This window comes from Maniola jurtina, chromosome 22 (assembly GCF_905333055.1).
Source record: "Maniola jurtina chromosome 22, ilManJurt1.1, whole genome shotgun sequence".
Classification (NCBI taxonomy): Eukaryota; Metazoa; Arthropoda; class Insecta; order Lepidoptera; family Nymphalidae; genus Maniola; species Maniola jurtina.
In genome coordinates, this window is record NC_060050.1 from 1600957 (window position 1) to 1628369 (window position 27413).

The 27413-nt window shown below is 35.6% G+C and overlaps 3 protein-coding genes and 1 long non-coding RNA gene across 7 annotated transcripts in view; 2 read left to right on the forward strand and 2 right to left on the reverse strand.

Moving 5' to 3' along the window:
• LOC123876859 overlaps positions 1-2801 on the forward strand; it is a 60284-nt gene extending 57483 nt beyond the window's left edge. For both annotated transcript variants that reach the window (XM_045923240.1, XM_045923241.1), the window contains 3 exons: positions 301-475; positions 982-1207; positions 1723-2801. In XM_045923240.1, coding sequence (XP_045779196.1) covers positions 301-475; positions 982-1207; positions 1723-2606 — 1285 coding nt within the window. In that variant the 3' untranslated portion in view covers positions 2607-2801. The remainder of the gene's footprint in view (positions 1-300; positions 476-981; positions 1208-1722) is intronic.
• A 53-nt stretch (positions 2802-2854) lies between these two features.
• Positions 2855-4525, reverse strand: LOC123876865. Of its 2 annotated transcripts, XR_006798445.1 has the most exons (3): positions 4372-4525; positions 3561-3819; positions 2855-3056 (listed from the first exon to the last, which is right to left on the reverse strand). It is a non-coding gene; the product is annotated as an uncharacterized LOC123876865 (long non-coding RNA). The 2 variants fall into 2 exon arrangements; XR_006798444.1 differs by lacking the exon at positions 2855-3056 and having other exon boundaries at positions 3193-3819.
• Positions 4526-6711: 2186 nt separating this feature from the next.
• LOC123876724 (tol-Pal system protein TolA-like) lies at positions 6712-10078 on the forward strand. Of its 2 annotated transcripts, none has more exons than XM_045923033.1 (3): positions 6712-7119; positions 7626-7829; positions 9363-10078. In XM_045923033.1, the coding sequence occupies exons 1-3, from the start codon at positions 6865-6867 to the stop codon at positions 9660-9662; spliced, it is 759 nt and encodes a 252-aa protein (XP_045778989.1). In that variant the 5' UTR covers positions 6712-6864; the 3' UTR covers positions 9663-10078. The 2 variants fall into 2 exon arrangements, with proteins under 2 accessions (XP_045778989.1, XP_045778990.1); XM_045923034.1 differs by lacking the exon at positions 9363-10078 and adding an exon at positions 8675-8951.
• A 199-nt stretch (positions 10079-10277) lies between these two features.
• LOC123876723 lies at positions 10278-20886 on the reverse strand. The gene is made up of 2 exons (XM_045923032.1): positions 20659-20886; positions 10278-11671 (listed from the first exon to the last, which is right to left on the reverse strand). Exons 1-2 carry the CDS (start codon positions 20695-20697, stop codon positions 10544-10546), a joined length of 1167 nt encoding a protein of 388 aa, XP_045778988.1. The 5' UTR covers positions 20698-20886; the 3' UTR covers positions 10278-10543.
• Between the last annotated feature and the right edge of the window lie 6527 nt (positions 20887-27413).

Here is a 27413-nt window from a genome sequence, read left to right on the forward strand (position 1 = left end):
CCTTATGATAGAGGAATTCCCCAAAAGCGTGACATCTTCTTCGTCGTAACACTCTTGGCAGAGCGGTTGTGGTCATGACGAAGTGACGTTTTTGGGGGCAGATGTTATTCGTCTCACGAGCCTTTGCCACTTCTCCTGCTGGCCGATAGTCTGGTACACTCGTGCACAGCACCGCCTACAGTGGACTTAATTTGGTCGGTCCATCGCGTAGGCGACCTCCTCGCCCTCTGGTGCTCAATGGAGTCACTCTCACGCCTTAAAAAATATATTTACTACTTTCTGTATTCTCGATGTTTCCAGAAACCCAACATCAGGCAAGGTGATGAACGCACCACGAGAGTACTACCCAGTTGGATACGAGAAGAACTTTGATGATCATTTCCAGTCCAAAGTCGACCTGCCTGACACCACCTTCCATTGCGGCGATCAGAAATACTTCCCTGGACTCTATGGAGATGAGAATCTTGGATGTATGGTAAGTTAATATCATCCAATTTTTGCTCTCAAATAAGTCTAAGAATTCCAAAAAATCTAAGTCCACGAAAACTAGACGTCTTTTTCTTCCTTTCTTTTCCGCCCTGTGATCCTTTGTTTTCCCAAGATAAATATAAAAAGAAAAATCATTATCATCTCAACCCATCGCTGGCTCACTACGGAGTACGAATCTTCTCAAAATTTAAATGGTCGCAATTATACGTCTATGGGCCGCAAAGATAGATTGGCAGACTTTTAAGAACATTATGAAGAACTTTGAGCAATGCAGGGTTTCTCATGATTTTCCTTCACCGTAATACCGCTTGTATCTCTGACTTGCATCAATATTTGCACATAGTCAAAATCCAATCAATTGATTAAAACGCACATAGTTCAGAAAAGTTAAAGGTACACGCCCAAGATCGACTCCTGCACCCTCTGGAGGCCGAACTCTTAACCAATGTTGGGCAATATTGTAACTGCAAAAATATTTCTTATAAATTCCAGGTGTTCCACGTATGCGCCCTCACAGACGATGGTCTGGTGATGAAGTCCTTCCTCTGCCCCGAGTCCACACTCTTCGACCAGACCATCCTCAAGTGCAACTGGTGGTTCTACGTTGACTGCAAGAACACTGTTAAACTCTACGACACCAACATCCCCGTCTCCAAGAGCTACCAGCTCATGAAAGCTCTGACCTTCTTCTCTTCTTACAAGAAGGAGATGGAGGAAGGTAAAGTTACCTTATGTTAATTTTTACCTTATGTTAAGTTACCTTATATCAATATTTCGCACAATTTTAGTTTTTAATTTACTAACGTGGATTTTGATTTTTCCTTAAATATTTTGCGATGATAAATTAATATCGTTGAGGATAGTATTATTATGCACTGGGCAGTCTTGAAGGAAGATTTTATTCAAGCTGTTTGAACTGGCGATTAGCTCATCCAACTATAACCTTATTTTTTACAACATAACTATTTTCAGTTAGGTATTGGATTGGATTTTTTAAAGATTTTAATTGTTTGTTTGATGATTTTGAGGCAGGGGCAATTGGGTAATTAATAAATTCTTAATTGGTTCTGGTGTGATATGATGTGAGGTCTTCAGTCACTGCTAGTTACCACTCTACCGAGAAAGACGTGCTATCGACGAGGTCGTGTTGAAAACTATAATAAGGGGTATAGATTTAAAAAAAGCGACCATACACTTCCAGATTATAGTAAGCTATAAATTTTACAATTACAGGCCAATCTCCGAACCCAGAGGATATGGAAGGCGTAAAAGAAGCTATAACCATACTAGAGAATCAAGACTCTAAACCTGTTGCCAGTGATGATGTTCAAATTGTGACTCCCCTACCCATTATTGACGAAAGACATAGCAACAAAAAGGATTATTCTAATGTTACGTCACCCATTTATAGAGGTAACAGAGAATTCACTAATTCGACTGAAAGAAGAAATGTTAGAAGACCTGCCCGAATTCAAGAAGCAGGAGATATTCAACTTGTTACAGTGAATGCAGATTTAAACTTTAATACAACCAAAGATACCTCCAATAAAACAGCTACAACGACATCTACAGGAAACTCGAGCGATCGTAAACGAAGAAGAACACTTTCTCGAAATAAAAACTTCATTCACAGATCAACTACGACTACCACTACGACTACTACAATGAGTACTACTACACAGAAACCTGAAGAAGTAACGACAGCGCTTAAAGAACTATTAAAACAAGAAATACAGCCAATGGATAATATAACTACACCAGAAATTAAACAAGAAAAACTAACCGACCAAATTGAACATTTGGAACAAATAGATCCTAATATACTTAAAGAAGCTGAAGTTACTGCTCCAGTCCGTAGATTTTATAGATCTAGTGCAGAATTAAATAACGCAGAAGAAAAAGAGATAACAGTGGTTAATAATGAAAAAGTACAGATAGTAAGACCAACGCCAATATCCCAACTAGTTGGAGAGTATCCAACTCCAATAGCTGCTGCAGCTAATTTAGATGAAGCAGTTTTAGGTAAATATAGTCCAAGGTTCAAAAAAGAAGTCATCGCGATTGTGACACCCGAGAAACATGAAACATTGTTAAATCCTTCAAGAAGTCGAACATAGCCCAAATAAATCCTTAGTCAATAACTTAATTTTTAGTGTCATATAGACCTTGTTAACTTATTTATTTCTCAGATACGTAAGCGTTGGCGAATGTACTGTGGATTACGTATTTGCTCAATTTTTACGTTAGTCTAATCGAAGTGATATTACGGTGTATGTTTTAATAGTTGTTTAAAATAAAAAAATGTTTCCTGATTCAAAGAATTTTATTTTTTATTCATATTTAAAAGCTGCTAACGTTTTCCTTTACTTTTTTTATTGCGTGCGGTTTTTAGAAGACACTTGCAAAATCTTTCACAAAAAAGTGGTCCTAACACGATTGCAGCTGCAGCCATTATTGCTGTGCAAGTTGATAAGCAAATCATATTTCAATTCTCCAGAGATTGAATAAAAGCAAAAGGAAAGAATATACTAAAAATCACTTTTATGCTACACCCTCTACGTCTATATCTGAAACAACGAAAAATTTCAGATATCAATCTAATGTTGATTTACTAAACAAAGTAGAAAATATACTAATTTACAATAAAGTTTTTAGATTCCTAGATAGTTATAATAGTGAATTTGTAATTTAAAACAATTGAGACATTTTTAAAGCATTTATTGTACCAAGTTAATTCACAGCTACTAAAAAGGAAATGACAATAATCACAGACACTGTGGCTAATTCTGTTACAGCAAAATTGTATTAACAACACAGTATTCCATCATTGACAAGAACTATTTTTTGGTTTTTGTGCTCATTAAGAAACAACTGAAGCATCTCTCACAAAGTACTGGACCACATGCAATCAAACCCACAGCGACCAGCGCTGTTATAGCTGACATACAAATCATATTTACTAACAACTCCAATTTAACATCAACGTGTAAGATGCTAATAAAATTATAAATATCTGGCTTGGATTTCAAATTAAAATAACCGAAGTATGATTTAGAAAATAGTTAACTCACAGAAGAAACTCTTTAGATATTATAAAAGTTATAATAGTTGTACTATGTAGTACAAAATGTGTTCCACAGTGGGTGTGCAATTAATAGGGCATTCCACAATCAGGGCACACGGGGACAGGTGGGCAGGAGCACGTAGGGGTCAATAAGCCTCGGGCACAATATGGTAGGCAGCACACCAGGGTTGCCGCAGTGATGATGCTGAACAGTGATATACAAATCATAGGAATCCCCCGCAGCCGGGCAGCGGTCCTTGCGAAAACTGAAAATAAAAAGTGATACATTTAACCAAGAATGGTAAATCACGTGTAGACAGGATAATGCAAGAACCTTCAAAACCGCTGTTCTAAATCAAAAGATGGCCACTCTACACCGTTCATGCAACTTTTACTGTGGGAATCTTCATCATCATCATCCCAACTATTCAACAATTATCATGCACGGGTCTCCCATTAGAATGAGAAGGTTTTATAGTACACCATGGAGGCCAAGCGCGGATTGGCAAAATTACATCATTAATTTAAGGCTTGGTCCCAAATTATTCACAATGATTAAGACAAGGACGCTAAATCCACCGCTGACGTCTACTGGGTGCTTTGAAGAATACTGGGTGATGGCTGAGTGTAAATAAAGAATATTCCAGATTGTATTAGGATCACTAAGTTCAATTCCAATTTCCAACGGAGGCAGTCGTCGAATATGAAAATCAAACCTATTATAGTCTTATTCTAAGAAACAAATACTTTATCATTACAGCATCTAGAAATCGGGATAGTTGGTCATAGATGTATAAAACACTAGTAGGTATACTTACAATTCGCTAGCTATAAGTTCTGATATTTTGCTTTTCATCAATGCATCCTCAAAATGAAAAAGATAATCCTGAAAGAAAGATTATCCTAGCACAATTCCACAATAATTTAATTCTCATTGTTCTCATACATCTCTTATTATTGAGTGACATGACAGTGACAGAATAGGTAACAAAAGGAAGACATTTCGAAATTTAAAATCATTACCGCTGTCATGATTCTGGATGATAAACTTCTTTGCAGAAACATCTTTTTAACCCCCGGCCCAAAAAAGGGGTGTTATAAGTTTGACGTGTGTGTCTGTGTATGTCTGTGGCATTGTAGCTCCTAAACGAATGAACTGATTTTAATTTAGTTTTTTTTGTTTGAAAGGCGGCTTGATCGATAGTGTTCTTAGCTATAATCGAAGAAAATTGGTTCAGCCGTTTGAAAGTTATCAGCTCTTTTCTAGTTTTCTTATAGAAGTGTATGTGTGTTTTTTTTTTTAATTTTGAGCTATACAGCTCTTACTGATACTCACAGTTTATACTTATATATCACGCTTCAAAAGTAAACCAAAATATCGTGAGGAAATCTGCATGCCTGTGTTCTCCATACCATAATACTTTCAAAGGTGTGTTAAGTCTACCAATTCGACTCGACCTAGCTTGGTGGACTATGGCTTAAATACTTCTAATTAGGAGAGAAGACCAGTTCCCAGTAGATCTATAGTTCGACTCTAAAATTCCTTTATAAGAAGAAGGTGTTGACTGTTGGGAAGTGGGTGCATAATGAAGTAAGCGAACTTGGTGACTTCACATTCTGAGAGGAAACTCTGTTCAGTAGAGTGGGTTGCAATAATGATGATGATAATTAAAATAAAATAGTTTATAATAGCTGAAAATTTCTTTATATACCAAAACAGTAAAACAGAGTTTAAAAAATCACACACCTACAGATTTATTTTTGCAGCACGAACTTTTACACCTATGCAATGGTTTCCCGCTCATTGCTGATGCCTTTTTTAAAATATATTCCAAAAATAATGGTCCGCAAGAGACGCATCCAACCATGACCAAAGCTGTTGTGAATGTCATGCAAATGCCGAGCATGTCGGAGTGGAGTTCCTATTTCCTGAGACACTTCATGAACTTCTGCACTTCAAGTTGCCTGTAGCAGACCGGGACGCAAGCGAGGAGTGTGCAAGATGCAATGAGGCAATACAAGGACAGGCAAATCATTTTTCACGACCCTATGGTCTGCGAAATAGCCACCACCTGTTCCTTTTTGAATCGTAGCCGAAACACCTGTTGAACAATAAAGTCTTGTACATTCAAAACTGGTAATGGTGATGGTGGCTGGTTTTGCAATTTTTTATGTACAATCATGGGGTCTTAAAATGATGAAATGGACTTTGGTAAATACAATCTGCCATGCAGTGGCGTGCAATTTTTCAGTACTAATGTAGTTAGTTCGCTTATTGGAAGCCACGTGCCTAGCTTTTCTCCTCTTACTTACTTTTCGGAGCTACTTGTGCTTTAAGTAATTAACGGCGAAGGAAAACATTGTGAGGAAACTTGCACGTATGAAAGTTCTTCACAATGTTCTCAAAGGTGTGTGAAAGTCTGCCAATTCCCACTAGGCCAACGTAGTGGACTATGGCCAAACCTGGAGGAGACCTGTGCTATGTAGTGAGCCGGCGGGGAGTTGATCCTGATGATGATGATGGAAGAGTATCCTGATGTTAAGAACTCATCTTTTGCAATTTCGCGCCACGAAGCCCAGGATCGAACCCCCGACCTGCCGAATAGGAGGCTGACGTTTTAACCACTAGACTATCACCGCTTTTAGATGTTCTTTAAGTGGATATAATCAAAGAAGAAGTAATACAGATTGGTTATGATGCAGCATCATGATATTTTACAAACCTTTTAATTGTTCGACGTTTAATATTGAACCAGACCTCCAAGATGTTTCAAAAGGTTCATATTTTCATGGGATCCTCTAATTTATTCCATTTATATTTTTGCTCACAAAACATCCATGACAGAAATAAGAAAGTGATAGGTCTAAGCTGTCAAGCATCAAACTATTTTCAAAATTGCTTTTTTTCTTAAATTCAACCTCAACCTGTATTATGCTAGGTATTTATTTTTATTATACCTACTATTAAAATTAATAGGATTTATTATTTTTACTTTATCAATCAGCCTAATAGCTATTGGGTTTTGTGGTAACCTAAAAACTTTCATTGGGAAGTCTAGACTACTACATATAATTTCTATTCAAGCACCTATTTACTGAAGAAAAGGTCCTAAAAGAAGGATTTAGCTTTCTAATTTAGAACAATTACATGACAAAAGTTGACTTGATAGAAAATCTGATAGTTATTTGTTCGTAATATATATTTTAGAAAATATTTTCAAGAAAACACAAAACATCGATGTAATTAGCAAAAGTATGTGAGGCAATTTGATATTGCCACTCTATTCACGTAAGGCGACCAAAAGTTACAAATGAAATATTGGTATCTGTTGTTTTGGACGCTGTTGGTGACAGTGCAGGGATTTCCGAAAGAGAGGAAAGTTGAAGAAACTCATTCACCACAAATACAATTGCCTGTTAACAAAAACAAAGTAAACGTAGCAAGGGACTGCAAGCAATCTAAGTGTGCATCGAAGTGCGCGACGAGTATAGCTCAAAAAGCAGCTGCTGAGGCCAAGGCTGCTCACGCTGCCCAAAATGCAGCTGGTGCCCAGGCATCACATATGGTAAGTCATGCTAACATTAATCCTACTATCCTTATTAATATTACGATTGCGAAAGTGTGTCTGTCTTTACCTTTCATATGCCATCCTTTTAAACAATTTTAACTTGATTTAGTACAGTGATAGCTTGAATCCTAGAGACGTACATAGGGTACTAATTTTCCCGGAAAATTAAAAGAGTTCCTACGGTATTTTGTAGAAACTTTATTATCTAGTATCGACTTTATAATAAGATACTTTTTAACTCAATTCTTCTACATCTCCAATATATTTGAGATACTGTGTAAACATTAAAAACATTTCAAGATCCTTTAGCATATCAAGCAATTATATACACCATGTATTTGTTCAAAAAATACTTGACAAAGAAGAATAAAATTAAAGCTTAGATTTTGGATTATGAAATCTGGGTGTTTAGTAGACAGATATTGGAGTAACAAGCAGACTTTGGTTATGTAAAAGAAGATACCTTTGATTTTAGGTATCATATGCAATGTTTTGTATTTCAGGTAAAAACTCAACTAGCAGAGAAGGCGTTACAAGCGGCGAAGGCTGCAGAAGCAGCCTTAGCTGGTAAACAGGCGGTTGTAGAACAGCTGCAACAGGAGGTCAAGGAAGCCGAGGCGGTAGTTGCGGAGAACACTGGCGCAGTTCACCAGCAACAAGCTGCGGTGAATGCTGCTATTCAAGCTGCACAACTAGCTACTGCACAGGTGTGTATTGATTAAAGCTGGAAGAAGGAGGTACTTAATAGCTCAATGGGTAAAGGAGCGGAATGAAATCTGAGAAATTGGCAGTTCAACCCACCCGTTGCACTATTGACGTACCTACTCTTAGCACAAGCTTTACGCTCAGTTGGAGGGAAAAAAGGAATATTAGTCAGAGTAATAAACATAGCTAATATTCTTTGAACAAAATAGCTTAAAAGTAGATTTTGATGTCTTCCCTGGCGCTGAGGTGAGCGCATCGGTCTCATACGTGGAAGGTCCCGAGTTCAATTCTCGGTAGAGGAATTTGGGAATCTATAATTGCTAGACTGTGTCTGATCTAGATATATATGGCTTTGGCATAACAAGATACCACCGTACTAGTAAAATCATGACGCCAATCGATTTGCATTTCGGTACAATGCTTCATATCACTTGGGGATATGGGTTAAAATAATTAGTATGTATATTGTATACCCATTCCTAGTTCACCCGCTTCTATCTTAGACTCCATAGTTACTTACCACCAAGAGAGATATTTGCGCGTCAAAAGCTTTTAGCCTAGCTCACTGAGATTTTAATTTAGGAATCCAAATTGTTTATTGTACTTTAGGTTAACTAGCTGATCTTACTTTGTAGAAGAATGTAGATTAAGAGTTTGTTTCATTTCTAGGTTTAATCTTCAACAATTTCTTCCTAGTCGGACTTGAATGGCAAGTGTTACGAAGTAGATTACGATAGTATTGGCTATTTTTATTATTTTTGCACGGATAACGATTCGGATGTAATTGTTGAAGAGTTGAAACATGAATCTAATGATCACTTCGTAAAACTATGTCATCTTTTTATAGGGTCTGACTGAGAAGAACTGTTGAAAATAGAAAAGAAGAACACTTTCATTCCTATTAGATTGTGCGATCAAAATGATTTGTATGTCTGTATGCATGTTTATAGCCGCAGCGACACTTTTGTCATGCTCTCGCGTTATTTATAATTCATTCTCAGGCGAAGAAAATTGTAAATGTAAATCCAAAAAATGATCGTTAATTAAAAACGTTAGTGCTTGGTTTTGGTTTCAAATTCCTAAATGTAGACTTGAGATTGAATAAACAGAGGTTTTTATTTTTATTACTGTTTTATTTAATATATTCAACTGATTGTACATTACAAGACGAGCCAAAAATAATATGATTTATTGAAAATATGTATGTCTTTAGTATAAGTTTGCAAATCTCCACAAAACAGAAAAATGAACCTGAAAATCCTTGTTGCAAATATTTTATTCAACGGTATCTATAAACCTTTACCGATAGAGATATTTAAAAGAATAGAAGAAATTCAGTCTTAAAACAAGGGAGTTTAGGTCCAATTTTAATTTTTTCATACTAGAAATCTATCAACGTTGTCGAAATTTGCTAACTCCTACTTCACCTACTTACAACGTCGTCCACATTTCTTTGGTGAATACAATTTTCGAATTCAATAGAAGGCTCGATTGTAATATGCAATCAATTAACTCTACAAATATATTTTCTGCAGCACAAGTTGCTGTGTCAGGCGGTGCAACTTTCCGCTCAACTGGAAAAGGCAGCTCATTCTGTACTGGACAAGGTGAAGAATGGCCTACAAGAGAAATGTCACAACTTGGCAGAATCAAGGTCTAGGTTAGCGCATCTGCAACATAAATTGCAATGTGCTTGTGCAGAATGCGCAGCCACTAAGCAAGCTGCGCATGCTGCTTGTGAAGCCGCAAGAGCAGCTTGCGGGAATGCTAGAAGGAAAAAACGTATGAACAAACGGAAGGCACCTACAAAAAGACAAATTAAACGGGGACGATGACCGTGGCACTATAAATAGGTGACAAAGTAGTAAAAGATGAACAAGAGACTGGAAATAAAAAATAATCGAATAAGTACTTTTGAAAATCAATACAATACAATAAAAAAATCGACTAATTTTAAATGAGCAGATTCTTTTTCTCAACAACAAGCTTTAAGGTTAGGAAACAAGTAAACTTTCTATAACTGTATCCATATAATTTGAATAGCACAATAGAAAGGTATATTGAGAAAGGTGTGATTTTAGATTAATTATGTATACTCATTTTGTTGATAATTATTATGTTAAGACATGTCGTCGAAGATGTTTTTAATAGTGATTGTTTTAAGTTTCTGATAAATATAGTTGATAGGATTGTTTTATTTGTGAATATCATATTTTCCATGCGTATTTCTTCCATATTTATTTTCATAATTATGATTCCATACCTACCTAATAGTATTTGGGCAGTTGTATGATTTTGTTGTCTCAGAACACTAGTACCATTTAAATTTAAGAAATGATTTCTTTGCAATATCATGCAATGTGTCCTTAACTTATTGTGCGTAAAAATTATATATCAGGCAAGTTAAACGAGTTTTGAAATTAAACATTAAAGAAACGAATATCGTTGTTTTATTTTTATTTCATGTGCAACTTTGCATATAATATCAACTTTTATCTTTAAAACTTAAATATAACAACAATTTCATTGAAAACTACTTAATCAAAACTATACAAATAATTTATAACCTTTGGACACAATAATTTATCAAAAATTAGAAGGCGGTCGATGTATACATAATCTGCTTTCTTTTGTACCAATACCAATAAGAATAAATAAATTAGCACAAACCCTACCTAGTATTTATTAAACATCCTAAAAATTTAAAATTAATAAACTACTTATCAACTATACTAAATGCATCATTCAAATTTTGTGGACTGAAAGCCATATTGCTGTTTTTATAATTAACATAGGGAGACATTGTTGCTGATATAGCTACGTTAGGATCTATGTAACCTCTTAATGGTGTAAAATCATTATCATCTGAATACTGAGCAATTGGTTGCTTCGGTACATATCTTTCCGGTGGTTCTGCATAGCGGCCTCCGACTAACACTTCCTCTTCTTCAGGTTCTGGGGTGGTCGTTTTTGATGATCTTCGCGGCTTAGCTGTTGTTCTCTTATTTGCATAATTGGAAATCTTCTTCTCGAACGGTAATGGTTCTTGTTCCGTTTTAACTTCTTTATTCTTGTATTTCAGTGAATGTAACTTATACGCGTTCAAATCGAAATCTTCATTCTGTGTTACAAAGGATTGGTCTGGTTTAACATAGATCGGACGTCTTTTTGAATACGCAACGCTGTTATCAAAGTTCAAGTTCTGGTCGTTTTGGAAACTCTGCCATGATTTGTAATCTTGACCAAAATTTTGACCGAAATCGCCGAATTGGGCGAATATATCTGGGTAATTGGATATTTGTGGCGAATATTGTTCAGGTATATAAGGATCATTTACAGCTGCATTTACAGGTTCACCGTACGAATCTACGGGTGGTTCACCGAAGCTTTGTCTTGGTGGTTGATACTCCACATTGTTGATGGGTGGTTCTCCGAATCCTATTGGTTCTGGTGGATAAAACGAACCGAAAGGCATTTTTTTAGGCGGACCATAGATAGGCTTATAACTTGCCTTTGGCGGTCCATATTTTGGTTTAGTTGGATACCTTTTATAAATCGGTGGACCGTATTTAGGTTTCACAGTTCTTCTATATTTTTTGGATGGTGTCCACGGTTTGACTTGTCGATATTTGATGGGTGGGCCATACTTTGGTTTTGGACTCTTGTATCTCTGTTTAGAGACACGTCTGAAGATCACTTTAGGTCTGTGCTTGTACATTGGCTCCATGGGATAGCTGTCAATGAATATTGCTGCTTCCCTCTTAGATATCCGTTTGTCTGATTTGCTTTTTGAGAGTCCATTTTGTTCTTGTTCAGCTTGGACGTAGGACGTACATATTGTTATCTGAAAAAAGTAAAATGTATTTTTTAATTTAATTACAAACTGCAATTTCCTGACATGGCTTTGGGCTACGAATTCCACCTTTAGATTAAAGGGCAGCCGATAATAATTTTGATAACAACTTAAGAGGGGTCTCTTCGTCACTCGCTGCATACAAACGTAGTTCGTCTCTCATTGGAATACTAACCAAACATACTCAGCGGAATTTTGTAGAAACGTCCGGGAACTAATATTTTCTGTGGTTAGCCGTTAAAAACCGAATATTTTAACGGAAATCTGGAAATTTCCGTTAAAATATTCGGTTTCAAAGTTACGCGGTCTTAAAAATTCATATACAAATCTTTGAGCCCCTGTAATTTTAAAACTACATATTTTTAGGAAATCTAAAACACCACAGGCACAGATATTAGTTTCTAAAATATGTCTGCCAAATTTTATGGACTTTGGTTGCTTAATATTCAAATGAAATTGGGACTACGATTGTATCGAGTAAGTGACGGAGAGAGCCCTGTTAAAGTCAGCTCTATTTACTAGCATAGCGGCGAGGGACTTTTAAAGCACCTTTTGAATCACCTCAGTATTTTTTTTCATTACACCAATTTCTGTATTTGAAAATTAGATAAAGCTGAGTTTAAGTTGTAATAAAAAAGATGCTGCATCTTAACACTATGGAAGAAAATAACATAAATTAAGTGAAAGTTTTCAATATCTCGACATTTTTGTCGATTCTTATTTGAAATCAATATAATATTGAATAAGTCATGATGATTATCATCTGTAACATAAAAAATAGAATTAAATCCAACGTTAAGAGTGAATAAAGAGAATTAACAAGTGCTAAATACGTGTCTTCTCTTTTTTGTTTTGAGTGGTATTGCGTGAAGAATGCGTGTTATCTCGTAAAGAAAATGGTTCAAGAATTCACTTTCTGTTATATGATTTATTGATACTGAGTTTTTATTTTTTAATAGTTTTGTAAATAAAATAGCTATTAGTAAATTAATAAAAGTTTTAAATAAATAAAATAGCTATTTATTTAGTAATCGCATGATGAAGCTATCGATGTCTTCACACTTATAATATTATAAAGGAGAAAGTTTGTATGTGTATGTGTGTGTGTGTGTGTGTGTGTGTGTGTGTGTATGTTTGTTACTCCTTCACGCAAAAACTACTGGACGGATTGGGCTGAAATTTAGAATGGAGATAGATTATACCCTGGATTAGCACATAGGCTACTTTTTATCCCAAAAAAATCAAAGAGTTCCTACGGGATTTTGAAAAACCTAAATCCACGCGGATGAAGTCGCGGGTATCAGCTAGTATTAAATAAGAGACACAATTTTAAAAGAAAGCATTTTCTCGCGATGTACCTACCAATAGTTCCCGCGAAATAACTGTTTTTGACATAAAAACTTGGTCCGGGCACTATTTGTTTTAACACAACAATAAAAATAACTAGTTTATTTCGTCAAAATCCATAAAACTTGACATACCCACTAAATATCTATATTGTGCACCACACCTACTAATTTATTATTTCGACGGCCTCCCGAGCCTGTTGAAGTGGTAAGTGCTGTGGTTTTATTAGTGGGAGGTCTCAGATTCGATTCCGGCAGGAGTTTGGAATTTTATAATTTCTTAATTCTGGGTTGGTCTGGTGGGAGGCTTCGGCCGTGACTATTTACTAGCTACCACCTTACCAGCAAAAGCCGTACCGCCAAGCGAGTTCCGGTATGATGCCGCATAGAAACCAAAGGGGTATGTTTAATGAAAACTGCCATACCCTATCCGGATTAATCCGCTTTCATCTTAGACGGCATCATCACTTACTGCCAGGTGAGATTGCAGTCAAGGGGCTAACTTGTATCTGAATATAAAAAAAATATAAAAAAATATCCATTTATCTAAATCATGCCTCTGTTGAGGTTGTGGCCGAGATTCGATCAGGAGTCCATTATTATAATTTCTTTGCATTTGCATAATTATTATGACAATGCCTTCAAAGATTTCTTCCGAATATTTGCATGTACAGTTTTTAGCTTTCTATGCGCAATGTCAATTCCTCAGGGTCTTAGGTCTCCGAGGCAGAGTAGAAAATAAAATTTCCATTGTTCTGTGATTTTAGGTCATGAATGTAATTATGATAATATTTTGACCGCCCCACGGTTAAGATAATTGTTTAATATTTTTGAGCATGTTTAAAAATCTGAATACTTAACGGTTATTCATAAATTATGTATAAGTAAGCGACAGTTATGGCAATCGGAGTCCCGCAAACCCGCACGTCACCTGCGGCATCCCGCACTGGATTAGCGCGGGGGATGTATGGGTTTGCGAGGGGTCTCAACCCCCATTACCATCTCGACTTGTCGCGTCCTGGATATAGGTAGTTCAGTTTTGTTTTTATAAGTGATCTTTTTACTATTATAACGGTTTAGCATTTCACGTAGGTGGGTAGGTATAATTTAGGTATGAACATTGGCATTTTGCGTAAGTTCTAAGATCATAAAAAGACTAGCTGATGCCCGCGACCTAGTTCGCGTGGATGTAGGTTTTGAATAATCCTGTGGGAACTCTTTGATTTTCCGGGATAAAAAGTAGCCTATGTGCTAATTCAGGGTATAATCTATCTCCATTCTAAATTTCAGCCTAATCCGTCCAGTAGTTTTTGCGTGAAGGAGTAACAAACATACACACACACACACATACAAACTTTCGCCTTTATAATATTAGTGTGATTGCTTAGGGTAAATACAAGTCTGAAGGCAAGTAGGGACGGGACAGTGGCAGCACTTTGTTCGTCGGCGAAATTCCAAAATACGGTCATGACATTAAAATTTCACGACTAAACCCATAAAATACTAAAATACAGTAACACACATTCCAGTTCCAAGTAACGGCAAAGTCAAGATGGTTACAGGTTCAATTACTGAGTAACCACAACGTCAGTAGAGTAACTGTCAACTCCATTTTTTTATTAACACTAGTTTAGACGACTAAAAGCAAAGCAATTCTCTGTATAATCTACTAGAGGATGCCCGCGGCTTCGCCCGCCTGGATTTCGGTTTTTTAAATCCCGGAGGAACTCTTTGATTTTCCGGGATAAAAAGTAGCCTATGTCATTCCCCGGGATGTAGCCCATGTCTGTACCAAATTTCAACAAAATCGGTTCAGCGGTTGGGCCGTGAAAACGTAGCAGACAGACAGACAGACAGACAGACAGACAGACACACTTTCGCATTTATAATATTAGTATGGATGTTAAAGAATAGTAAAGGTGCTCTAAATCTCTTTGACATGTTTTGGCCGAATTTCGGCCAAATAGCCAATTCTCATATACTATATGCTGTCTTTCATTAAATAAAACTTGAGCCAAAACCTCAGGAATCGAAAATTGAGAGTCATCTATACTAATATTATAAAGAGGAAACCTTTGTATTTTTGTATGTTTGTATTGAATAGGCTCAAAAACTACTGGACCGATTTCAAAATTTCTTTTACCATTACTTAGAGGGATTCTTCCGAATCCGTATAGGCTATATTTTATCCCGGAAAATAGAAAAAATAAATGTCCACCCGTGCGAAGCCGGGGCGGGTCGCTAGTGTGTAATACACATAGCTATAAAGTTCGGTATCCATCCAGACGGAGTGAAGCTGAGATGTGTTCAATAGACCATCAGATTTATTATTAACAGATGATGTGTTTCACCCATACATATATATTCTGTGAAAATTTCAAATCTCTACCTTTACGAGGTTTACGAGATAAAGCCCGCTGACAGACAGACGGACGGACGGACAGTTGGCATCCTTCGGGTACGTTACAGAACCATAAAAATGACGTACGTTGAGGAGAGCCCAGGTTATTACCACGACTTGTCATGGGATAATAGAGGAAAAAGCTTTTGCTTTGCATAAGATTTGAGGCAATCTTCATTCATCTTTTTTTTGTGTTATTGTAATAAAGTGTGTGCATGTCATTAAAATAGCGGCGGTTCTGTTTTGCTGTCAGGTAGATATAATTGGATAGTTGCATCATAACAATTGAATAACCATTGATATTCTCATGAATATAATTATCGACTGAACGGTCCGCAGTCGTTAGTAAATTTCTCTATAATTGTGGGATATCAACATCGCTTTCATTTAATATTTGATGACATACCTAATATCTAAGGCTCCAGGACACATGGATCCTATAGGTATATAAGTACCTATTGGCATTTGGCAAGTTCCAGCCAATATGTAAACGCTGCTCCAGAGTTGAAAGAAGAGAAAATCCCTTGATGTTAATATTATGTTTGTACAGTATGTCATAATGTAAATTGAACACCCGAGTTTCTTGCTGTTTCCTCTGGGTAGGGACGGAATTCCGAACCAGTGGTAAATTATTCTGACGATTCAAAAGCACTTGTAAAAGTTTATTTGAATAAAAGTATATTGTACCTATTGTATTGCATTGTATGGACGGACGGTTTCGTTTAAGTGCGGAAAAGACACCCATGGAGAAAGAAATAAAAGAAAGGAAGCCCACTGAAGTCGATACATACGCGACAATCAAGTGGACGACGTGGCGGGAAAAAGTCTGTAAAATATAGCTTAAGGGTTATAAGTATAACCTTTACAATAAGTGACCTCGGAAAACCCGATCAGCGTGAAGGTCACTGCGTGAGTGGCATCTTCTGGTGTCAGAAGCCTTACTACATATCTATGCTTACTACTACCAGACCACCGCTTAGTAATGTTGTTTTATTATTGTTTTCATTCAAGACTTGTATAAAAATGGTAAAACAATATAGTAACTTTAAGCGGCGGTGGCTCACTGAGCCAATCTTAAGTAAAGTATCATAGTTCGAAATCCCACCAAGATCAAAACAATGTAGGTAATATTACCTTTCAGTGAGTGGTCAATGTAAGTGTATCTGTCGCGATGTCTAATTAATTGCTCCACGTGGTTTGAACCACTTTACGCTTCAAGCGGCACCTCGATGTGGGACAGTTTCTATTATATCTTCAAATCTAGTCTGTATGCATGGTCATTCACTAGTAGGTTATATTATCGCAAATATGGGCTAACTTATCCTTGAATACATGAAAAAGCTCTGTTCAATGCATCTTGGTAACTATGGATTCCGAAGAAAAATACGTTTCTAGGTCATGTTTAAGTTTAAAGTATTTATATAGATTGCTTTCAATATGCATGATTGATTTCAATATGGATATTTTTAGGGTTCCGTACCTCAAAAGGATAAACGTACCTAACCCTTATAGGATCACTTGTTGTTGCCTGTTTGTTTTCGTTTCGTTTTTAACCCCCGACCCAAAAAGAGGGGTGTTATAAGTTTGACCTGTGTATCTGTATATCTGTCTGTGGCATCGTAGCTCCTAAACTAATGAACCGATTTTAATTTAGTTTTTTTTGTTTGAAAGGTGGCTTGATCGAGAGTGTTCTTAGCTATAATCCAAGAAAATCGGTTCAGCCGTTTGAAAGTTATCAGCTCTTTTCTAATTACTGTAACCTTCACTTGTCGGGGGTGTTATAAATTTTTAATTTACACTTGTTCCTTTTGAGGTACGGAAATCTTAAAAAGCTCGTTATCCTTTCCTAAAAACACGATTAGGTGCTTTGGTGATAAACCATAATATCTGTCGAATTGTATAATTTAAGTACTAGTAAAATATTATAATATGCGTAAACCGTACACATATTATAATATTTTACCATTTTCACTATTTCCATTTTATTTCTACATTTTCCACATTATAAGCAGAAGGGCCTGCTTATTAGGGTAAAAATTCTAGGCCGGTTTTAAACGGTATCGTATACGATGTGTGAGTAGGTACGTAAAACTGGGCATTTCTTATGTAAATAAGAGAAATTTGGGTAAACTATGACGTCCGCAAAAAATATCAAAAAATTAGGCCATATTTCACAGCTCAAGTCACGTACTAACAACAAAGAAAGTTTATAATAACATTATTATAATAGTTAAAAGCATTAAGTATTTCAGCTTTTGACATACAGATATGACGTAGGACTTTTCTTTCTTTACCATCTTACTAGATAAGATTTTTAACCACCGACCCAAAAACCGGGGTGTTATAAGTTTGATGTGTGTATCTGTGTAGCTGTCTGTGGCATCGTAGCTCCTAAACTAATGAACGGATTTTAATTTAGTTTTTTTTATTTGAAAGGTGGTTTGAAAGTTATCAGCTCTTTTCTAGTTACTGTAACCTTCATTTGTCGGGGGTGTTATAAATTTTTAATTTACACTTGTTTGAATCGTTTTGGGACAGGGCTTTGAATGATGGAATGCCCTTAATAATATGAGGCTGAGATATATTATAGATAGGGCTTATATTGTTAGTTAGTTTGTCCTTCAATCATGCCACAACAGAGCAACATATTGACGTATTTTTTTATATGGATAGTTATAGTTAGAAACCTGGAGAACGACATAGGCTACTTTTTCAATCAAAGAGTCTCCAGAAAAGTCTTCAGAAGCCTAAATCCACGCGGATGAAGTTATGGGTATCGTCTAAGAGTTATTCTCATAAAAAGCCATTTGACTTTATTCCTATCCTTTATATTTGGCATTATATTTTATTTATTAATATCCTACTTAGGGTATTAATAAATTTTGCTTCAACCGTAGACCACTGACTGAAATACGAAAAGTCGTACCCACTCCTAGCACAAGCTTTACGCTTAGTTGGAGGGGAAAGGGGAATGTTAGTCATGATTCAAATTGCTAATATTTTATTTAAAAAAAAAACAAACGTTTCAAGTTAGATTTACAGCACTTTTCAACAGTTCCTAGGTATCTACGAACTGTTGAAAAGAGAAAAGCCCGAAAAATTTATAAGTACGTCTAAAAGAATATGAGTAGAATATAGTTATTGTAGGAAGGTACTCATCTTCTAGTAGGATCAACTTTTAAAAAAAATCCGGTCCAACCACCTACTCGTAGTCGTATGTGTCGTAAGAGTGAAATTGTGATTAGGATAAGTATAGTGTAGGTCATTTTAAATTTCATTTCACTGACTTTTGAATAATTTTTAGAGTTCCGTACGAAAAAACGTAACCCTTACAGGATCACTTTGTTGTCTGCCTGTCTGTCTGTCCGTCAAGAAACCTATAGGGTACTTCCCGTCGACCTAGAATCATGAAATTTGGTAGGAAGGTAGGTCTTATATCACGAGTACAGGAATAAATCTGAAAACCGCGAATTTGTGGTTGCATCATTAAAAAAAAATTTAAATGTGTTTCAATTTTCAAAATAAGATAACTATACCAAGTGGGGTATCATAATATGAAAGGGCTTTACCTGTAAAACAGATTTTTATTTATTTTTATGTATAATAGTTTTTGATTTATCGTGTAAAATGTTGGAAAAATACCCGAGTACGGAACCCTCAGTGCGCGAGTTTGACTCGCACTTGGCCGGTTTTTTTTTATAATTTAAGAGTTGTTCTCTAAATGTTTATGAAATTATGAGTTCAGGACTCCAGTCATATTAATTATTGGAATGTAAGAATCTCAGTGTTTGCAAACTTCTTTTACTTTTCCTGTCTGTAGAAAGTTTATTGGTTCCTTGCAAGTTCGCGGTTCGTAGGTTCATTGTACCTACTATTATTGTATGACTGTTATTGTATGAATGACACTTCCTGCTATTTACTCTAATAAATAATCACACTTCACATCACACTAATATTATAAAGGCGAAAGTTTGTGTGTATGTGTGTGTGCGTGTATGTTTGTTACTACTTCACGCAAAAACTGCTCGACGGATTTGGCTGAAATTTGGAATGGAGATAGATAATATCCTGGATTAGCACATAGGTTACTTTTCATCCCGGAAAATTCAAAGAGTTCCCACGGGATTTCGGAAAATCTAAATCCACGCGGGCGAAGTCGCGGGCATCGGCTAGTAGATATACTAGCGATCCACCCGGCCTCGCACATGTAGCTTGAAACGAACTATTCCATTATACGTAGTTAATGTAGCTTTCGTATAACGATAACGATAGGACGTTTATAGGGTTCCGTACCCGGACGCTGCAAACGGTATCCTATTACTAAGCCTCCGCTGTCCATCCGTCTGTTTTCCTGCGGGCTGTACTGTATCTCGTAAACATTGGTAGATGCAATTTTTTTTTATAGTTGCCAGAAAGGACAATTTTCCAAAAATTGGCTTCACTATCTCTGCCGATAGAGACCAAATATCCTTTTTCTTTCTTAATGTTTTAATTGACGATTTTTCTGTCTTAATTAACGATTCAAAAGTAGGTATTTGTAAAAGTTTAATTTGATACAAAATATTTTAGTTGGTTATTTCATAAAATACTTAGTAGTAATTAGTTGAAGTTTTCACAGAATGTGTAGGTATTTCACGGAATGTAAGGTACCTATTTCTAATGCCTCTATAACAACAAATTATTGCTATTGTAGCTATAACATTCTTACATAATCTCTATTGCTTGAAACCGCATGAAAATCCGTGCATTATGCAGAGTTGACTGTCGAAATTAGAGTAGGTATCGACTGGGCGACTAAACTCCTGGGTCTTAGCCATTTAGATGTTATATCCCTTACTATAAAAAGTATATTTATTTATTTATTTTATTTATTTATTTACTATATTATTAATGATAATAGCAATTAAACTCTTAATACCGTGAATTCTTCTAGTATTGCAATAAGATTAAAATATGCCTATTTAGGTAAGTAATGAGATTAGGGTAATCACTACCCATACTTATTATAAATGCTGTATGTATTTTGTTTGTTGTTTTGTCCTTCAATCACGTCGCAATGGAGTAATGGATTGACGTGATTTTTTGCATGGGTATAGTTCAAGACCTGGAGAGTGACACAGGCTACTTTTATCCTAGAAAATCAAAGGATTCCTACGGGATTATGTAAAACTAAATCCACTTGGATGAAGTCGCGAGCATCAGCTAGTAGGTAATTTAAAAAAAATACTTACCGCCAGTAAAATATAACAAAAGACGTCCGTGAGCTGCATTATTCGATTATTTCACCAAAATTTTTACAGAAATAAGAAAAGCACTAGTATCACATAACCATGAAAGAGTTTATTAAAAATAAAATATATCGATATTAAATAAATTTATCAATATAAAAATATAATAATCATAATGTGTTTGTCTGTACGTTGGATCGACTCGAAAGTTCGTCGTATAGTGATGCGTGAGGCGAGATAGCCCGAGTGTGTCCAAGTGTGACACTCATACATAGAGTTGTTGTAACCACCCATACTAATATCACTACCCATATTATAAATGCGAAAGTGTGCTTGTTGGTTGGTTTGTCCTTTAATCACGTCACAACGTATCGTTGTCACGTCACAACAACACGTCACGTATTAACACATTGTTAATATTTTTTTTGGGTTTTCAGTACAGACAGTGACGGATTAAGACTACTTGATGCCCTAAGCAATCCATGCCTGTGGGCCCCCCTATCCGTATGTCAACTAGAAACGGTCTTTAAACCTTAACCTCCTAAAAACATTAGTTTTTTGAAAATTAAGATGATGAGATGTAACTACTTTAGAAGTGAAGTAGGTGCGACAACAATCATAAACCAGCCAAGTGCGAGTCAGACTCGCGCACTGAGGGTTCCGTACTCGAGTATTTTTTCCAACATTTTGCACGATAAATCAAAAACTATTGTACATAAAAATAAATAAAAATCTGTTACAGACAGACAGACAGACGGACGGACGGACGGACGGACAGACGGACAGACAGACAGACAGAGGTACGGAACCCTAACAACGCATAATTTATTTATTTACTGAAATGTGCCTTGCGGCTTTCGGGGGCATTCGAATTGTCGAATGCACAAGCGGGCAGCGAGTGGGCAAGCGGGAGTGGGGTTATGACTCTAGATCGGTTTCTATGACAACTTAAAACGCGCGAATTTTCAAATTAGTCCTAGAAACTTTTTTAGTGACGTGAGAGTGAGACGTGATGCCCTAAGGACGATTTTTTTTTGTGCTTCTTCTGGTGCCCCCTCAGACGTGATGCCCTAGGCAATTGCTTAATTTGATTAAGGGTTAATCCGTCACTGAGTACAGAGATACATTCAAACATTTAAAACCGGCCAAGTGCGAGTCAGACTCGCGCAGTGAGATATTTTTTCCAACATTTTGCACGATAAATCAAAACTTATCATACATAAAAATCTATTTTAGAATATATACGTAAAGCCCTTTCATATAATACCTCACTTGGTATAGTTATCTTATTTTGAAAATTGAAACACATTTTTTTTTAAACGATGTAAACATATTCGCGGTTTGCAGATTCATTCCTGTACTTGTGCTATAAGACCTACCAGCCAGATTTCATGATTCTAAGTCAACGGGATACGACGGGACGGGAACGGGAAGTCCCTATAGCTTTTTTGACAGAGACGACGGACAGACGGACAGATAGACAGACAGACAACAAAGTGATCCTATAAGGGTTCCGTTTTTCCTTTTGAGGTACGGAACCCTAATAACTTAGGCGGTAATAACAGCTCGCGCTGTATATTTGTCGGCACGCGGCTGCTCTCACATTGGTTAATCGCTTATACATTCATACAAACAAAACGTACCTTTTTGAGATTTGTCATTATCATACATACACAAACATAATCGCTGAAATACGACTGATAGTGGCATTAGTGTCGCCTGTTTCATTCACCTCGTGAGAGTGTTACGACATAATAAATTTAAGGGCTTAGACAGACAAACTATAAGTGTATAGGTTTAATAAAAATACCCTACACATGCAAGTTATTCCGCTTGATCTTAGATTGCATCATCACTTACCACCAGATGAGATTGTAGTCTATCTATGGCAGTGTTGTAGTGGATTGCAGTCAAGGGTAAGTTGTAATGGAATTTTTAACCGACTTCCAAAAAAGGAGGAGGTTCTCAATTCGTCGGAATCTTTTTTTTTTTTTTTTTTAAACTGCCTTCAAACAGACTTAATTTATAGACTTGAGCTTAGCTGCAATCAATCCTGCTTGCAAGTGATGATGCAGCTAAGGTAGAGCGAGTGTGCCTATGAGATGCTTATTCGATAGATGTTGAGGTCCCAAGATGCTAGATCTCGTATTGAAAAGCGCAGCATTGAAAGAAGGAAGATATTTTATAGTTGATAGCTAGTCGCTTCCTCGTCGGCGGTGGGACAAGTGCCTTATTAGATAAGGCGCAATTCTTTATACAATAGGACTTTTTTCCGGAGATAGGTACAAGAATAATAGACATATAATTATGGTTTTTGTATGGGCAATAGTGGTATGGAATTAGTTGCTTACCACATTCCTATAGTGAGTTGGATTTTAGGTAAAAACGTGTGAAAAATAGCCTTATTATAAAGGTACTAGCGACGCGCCCTGGCATCGCACGGGTAGCTTATTACATTTTTCATAGAGATCTCTATTTTTTTGAAAATAAAATATAGCCTACGTTACTCAGGAATAATGTAGCTTTCTACTGGTGAAAGAATTTATAAAATCAGTTCAGTAGTTCCAGAGATTACTCCCAACAAACAAACTTACATACTTTACCTGTTTATAATATTAGTATTAGTATAGATTAGACTAGGCAATGGGCAATTATTATTAGCAGTCATGTAGAGACAAAGTCCCACAAAGCCTAGATTGTCTATAATATTATACCTATTTACCAATAAGGCTTGCGCTTGACAACAAAAAACCGGCCACCACTTTTTGGTGAAATCATTGAATAAACTGTTAGAAGTTATTTTATAATTTCTACGCACATGAAAACTGTGATATCAAATCCCTTCTGCGGTGTTCAGAGTGTTCCCATTAGATTACAACATGGGGTTATTCAAGGGGCGGACCAACAAATTCCTGAAAGACTGGCAGCGCATTGGCGTTTCCTTAAGTAGGTACTGCAAATATTCATGGGCGGCGGCAGATTTGCTCGCTTTTTTTATTTGAAAAAACCGGCCAAGTGCGAGTCAGACTCGGGCACCGAGGGTTCCATACTCCGGCAAATTTTCCGACATTTTGTTTATTTTGCGATAAATCAAAAAGTATTATGCATAAAAATAAATAAAAATCTGTTTTAGAATGTACAAGTAAAGCCCTTTCATATGATATCCTACTTGGTATGGTTCTCTTACTTTGAAAATTGAAACACATTTTAATTTATTTTTTCTGTGATGTAACCACAAAATTCACGGTTTTCGGATTTATTCCTTTACGTGTGCTATACCCCTACCTACCTGCCAAATTTCAGGATTCTAGGTCAACGTTAAGTAGGTACCCTATAGGTTTTCTTGACAGACACGACGGACGGACGGACGGACAGACAGACAGACAGACAACAAAGTGATCCTAAAAGGGTTCCGTTTTCCTTTTGAGGGTTGGAATCATAAAAAGTTGAAATTAGGTAGACGTATTATTGGCGTCACTCAGAAAAGCAGGTATTATTTAAATATTTTTATCGAATTATTGGAATGTCCTCTCAAACCAACACAAAAAACATTAGGTTCAATGTGTAGAGGTTATCCGAGAGTATTAATCTAAAAAAAACTAATGCCAAAATAAATAATTTAATTAGAGCGTGATTGCTATCACAACATCTAATTATCCAGTTCACAATACAAAAACCGAAAATATGCGATATCGCCCCGAATCTCGGAAGGAGACTAAACTAAAACCTTCAAAACACCCGTATTTATGCAAGTTCAATCTTGTTGACCTCCTAGTAACAGATTGTATGACATCGAATGAGCCAAATATCGATTTTATCAAACTACCTGCATTAGGTAAATTAATAATTTTATATTATTTTTGACAACTCAAATCAATATTTTAAAAATAACCTTACAGTTCGGCCGTCCTGAATTTAACACGTCCTCGTGTTTCTAATCAATCTTGTCATGTCAGTCGCGGGCTTCCCTGCCCTAAGTCAAATCCAAATCATGGGCTATCCTGCCCTCCGTCAAATCATTAAAACCTATCCATGAACTGCCGAACTATCAGTTTTAATATCAAATCAATAATAAATCCAAACGACTAACCTCTCATTCGATGTACACGAAATCTGTATTACTTATTGCAAATTACTTTCCAATTCACAAAAGACTAAATTATTTAAAAAAAAACTAAAAATTTTAATTACCAAATCAAACTCAATAAAAATTTTAATCAAATGTGGGTTGTTTACAAAAAGATACCAAAGCGAAATTAAGACAACGTGAGACACATCCCGCTTCTGAATTATTGGCGTCACTCAGAAAAGCAGGTATTATTTAAATATTTTTATCGAATTATTGGAATGTCCTCTCAAACCAACACAAAAAACATTAGGTTCAATGTGTAGAGGTTATCCGAGAGTATTAATCTAAAAAAAACTAATGCCAAAATAAATAATTTAATTAGAGCGTGATTGCTATCACAACATCTAATTATCCAGTTCACAATACAAAAACCGAAAATATGCGATATCGCCCCGAATCTCGGAAGGAGACTAAACTAAAACCTTCAAAACACCCGTATTTATGCAAGTTCAATCTTGTTGACCTCCTAGTAACAGATTGTATGACATCGAATGAGCCAAATATCGATTTTATCAAACTACCTGCATTAGGTAAATTAATAATTTTATATTATTTTTGACAACTCAAATCAATATTTTAAAAATAACCTTACAGTATATATCTACAAACTTATCTTGTATCATCTGACTAGTAAATAGAAAAATTTAATTAATATCTACTCTTACTTTTAGATAGTAAAAGTGGTAAACGCGTTTTTAATTCGCGTAGATAATTAATTTCACGTCGAATTTACATTTTAAACGGGATTTTAATTTTTAAGGTCTAACGGACACCTTTTCGGCAATTATGATTCGTTGCGCATGTAACTGAATATATACCTCTACCTATTATGGTATGGTATGGTTTGGCATATTATTGTAAATTGTAAATTGAACACTTGAAAAGAGCAACCGCCGAGTTTCTTGCTGGTTCTTCTCGGTAGAACGGCATTTCGAACCAGTGGTAGTTTATTTTGACGATTCAAAGGTTTGTAGATAAGAAAGTATTCATAAACAGTACTAAAACAGCACGGGGCAGTGCGTATCAGATTAGTATTTAAAAGTATGGTGCTAGTTTTGAAGCAAAGTTTTTGAATAGTTCTTGACATTATCTAGACCGCACAAAAGTGAACGCTACCTATTGAAATTTTTTATAACTACCTCGAAAAATGATATGAAAGTAGCTTTGAAAAATGCCAACCAATTTTTCAAGCTAAGTTGTTATTGCGGTTCTTAGGCTTCATAAAAGATGGCGTTGTTGTAAAACTTTTTGCAAAGAAGTTTCCATTTTCCAAAGCCAAGCGATGTAAAATTAAGTCGTCCCATCCTTCGGAAAGAGATCTTGGGACTGCAATTATTGCTTGTATATTATTGTAAATTGAACACTTGAAAAGAGCAACCGCCGAGTTTCTTGCTGGTTCTTCTCGGTAGGAAAGGAATTCCGAACTAGTATTAGTCATCGATGTGTATAGTAGATTATTTTGACGATTCTTTTGAATCGTCAAAATAATCTACTTGTACTAACACTTGTAAAAACTTGTGTTTGTAGCACTTGTAAAAATTTAATTGAACAAAAATATTTTGAATTTGAATCTTTTGGTAACCATTGGCAAACAATGTGCGTTTGTACAGCTACGCGTTTGACCGACAAACGCAACCGACATCAGCGTAGAGGTCAACCGCAAAAAAAAACTCGAGAATATCAGTGGCATGAAAAAATTTATTTGATTTTCTTTTAATTACATAATTAATCTATACTAAAATAAATACAGAGACTTTCTCGTTTATTTTCATCTTAACTATATTTTCAATTAAATAATTATGAATAATAATAATCAATAATATAATATTATGTAATTAAAGCATCTAACCTAGTTATTTATTTACAATTCAAATTGTTTTATTGGTGAAAGTCAAATATGATAAAAACTGTGATATTTTTATGTATAAAAAGTTTTGTCGTTTTTGATGTATTTATTTTATAATCCAACGAAGCTTAGTTAAAAACCATAAAGGCAATGCCTAGCATTCCATTTTTTACATTTCTTATGAAAAGGAAAACAAAAAGAAATAAAATAATCATTATTAAGTCAAATTCCGTCATAAAAAATAAATACATTGGAACTCGTAGTGGAAGATAAATTCGATTAATGACTCGATTATTTTCATAAAAACTAATTTCGGTTAACCCGTATGTATGGACAATACAACTTTTTCTTAATGAATATACAATGCGAAGACGAAATATTTTGCGAAGAGCACTTCCTTTGATTAGGTACCTGCTTATAAACAAAAATAAATATCTTTGTATAAACAGAAAAATATATAATAAAGAAAAAACGTATTGGTTAACAAATTGACGTTATAAAGGAAATAATATGTTATAAGGATATTTCGTTTATTTAGTAATAATTTAAGAAAATAAATTAATGGGTAAATAATATAACAATTTCTTCATGAAATAATTTTTGTTTTTCGTTATGTGTTACTTAATTTTTTTTACAATTTATTCATACATACGATCTTGTTATATGTATAATAATAGTTTGAAGAATTTTAAAAATTGCATTATTAGTTATGAAATTCTTTATTAACCCTCGACTGAAAAGGAGGGGTGTTAAGAGTTTATGTATAAAGTGCTCTTCGGAATA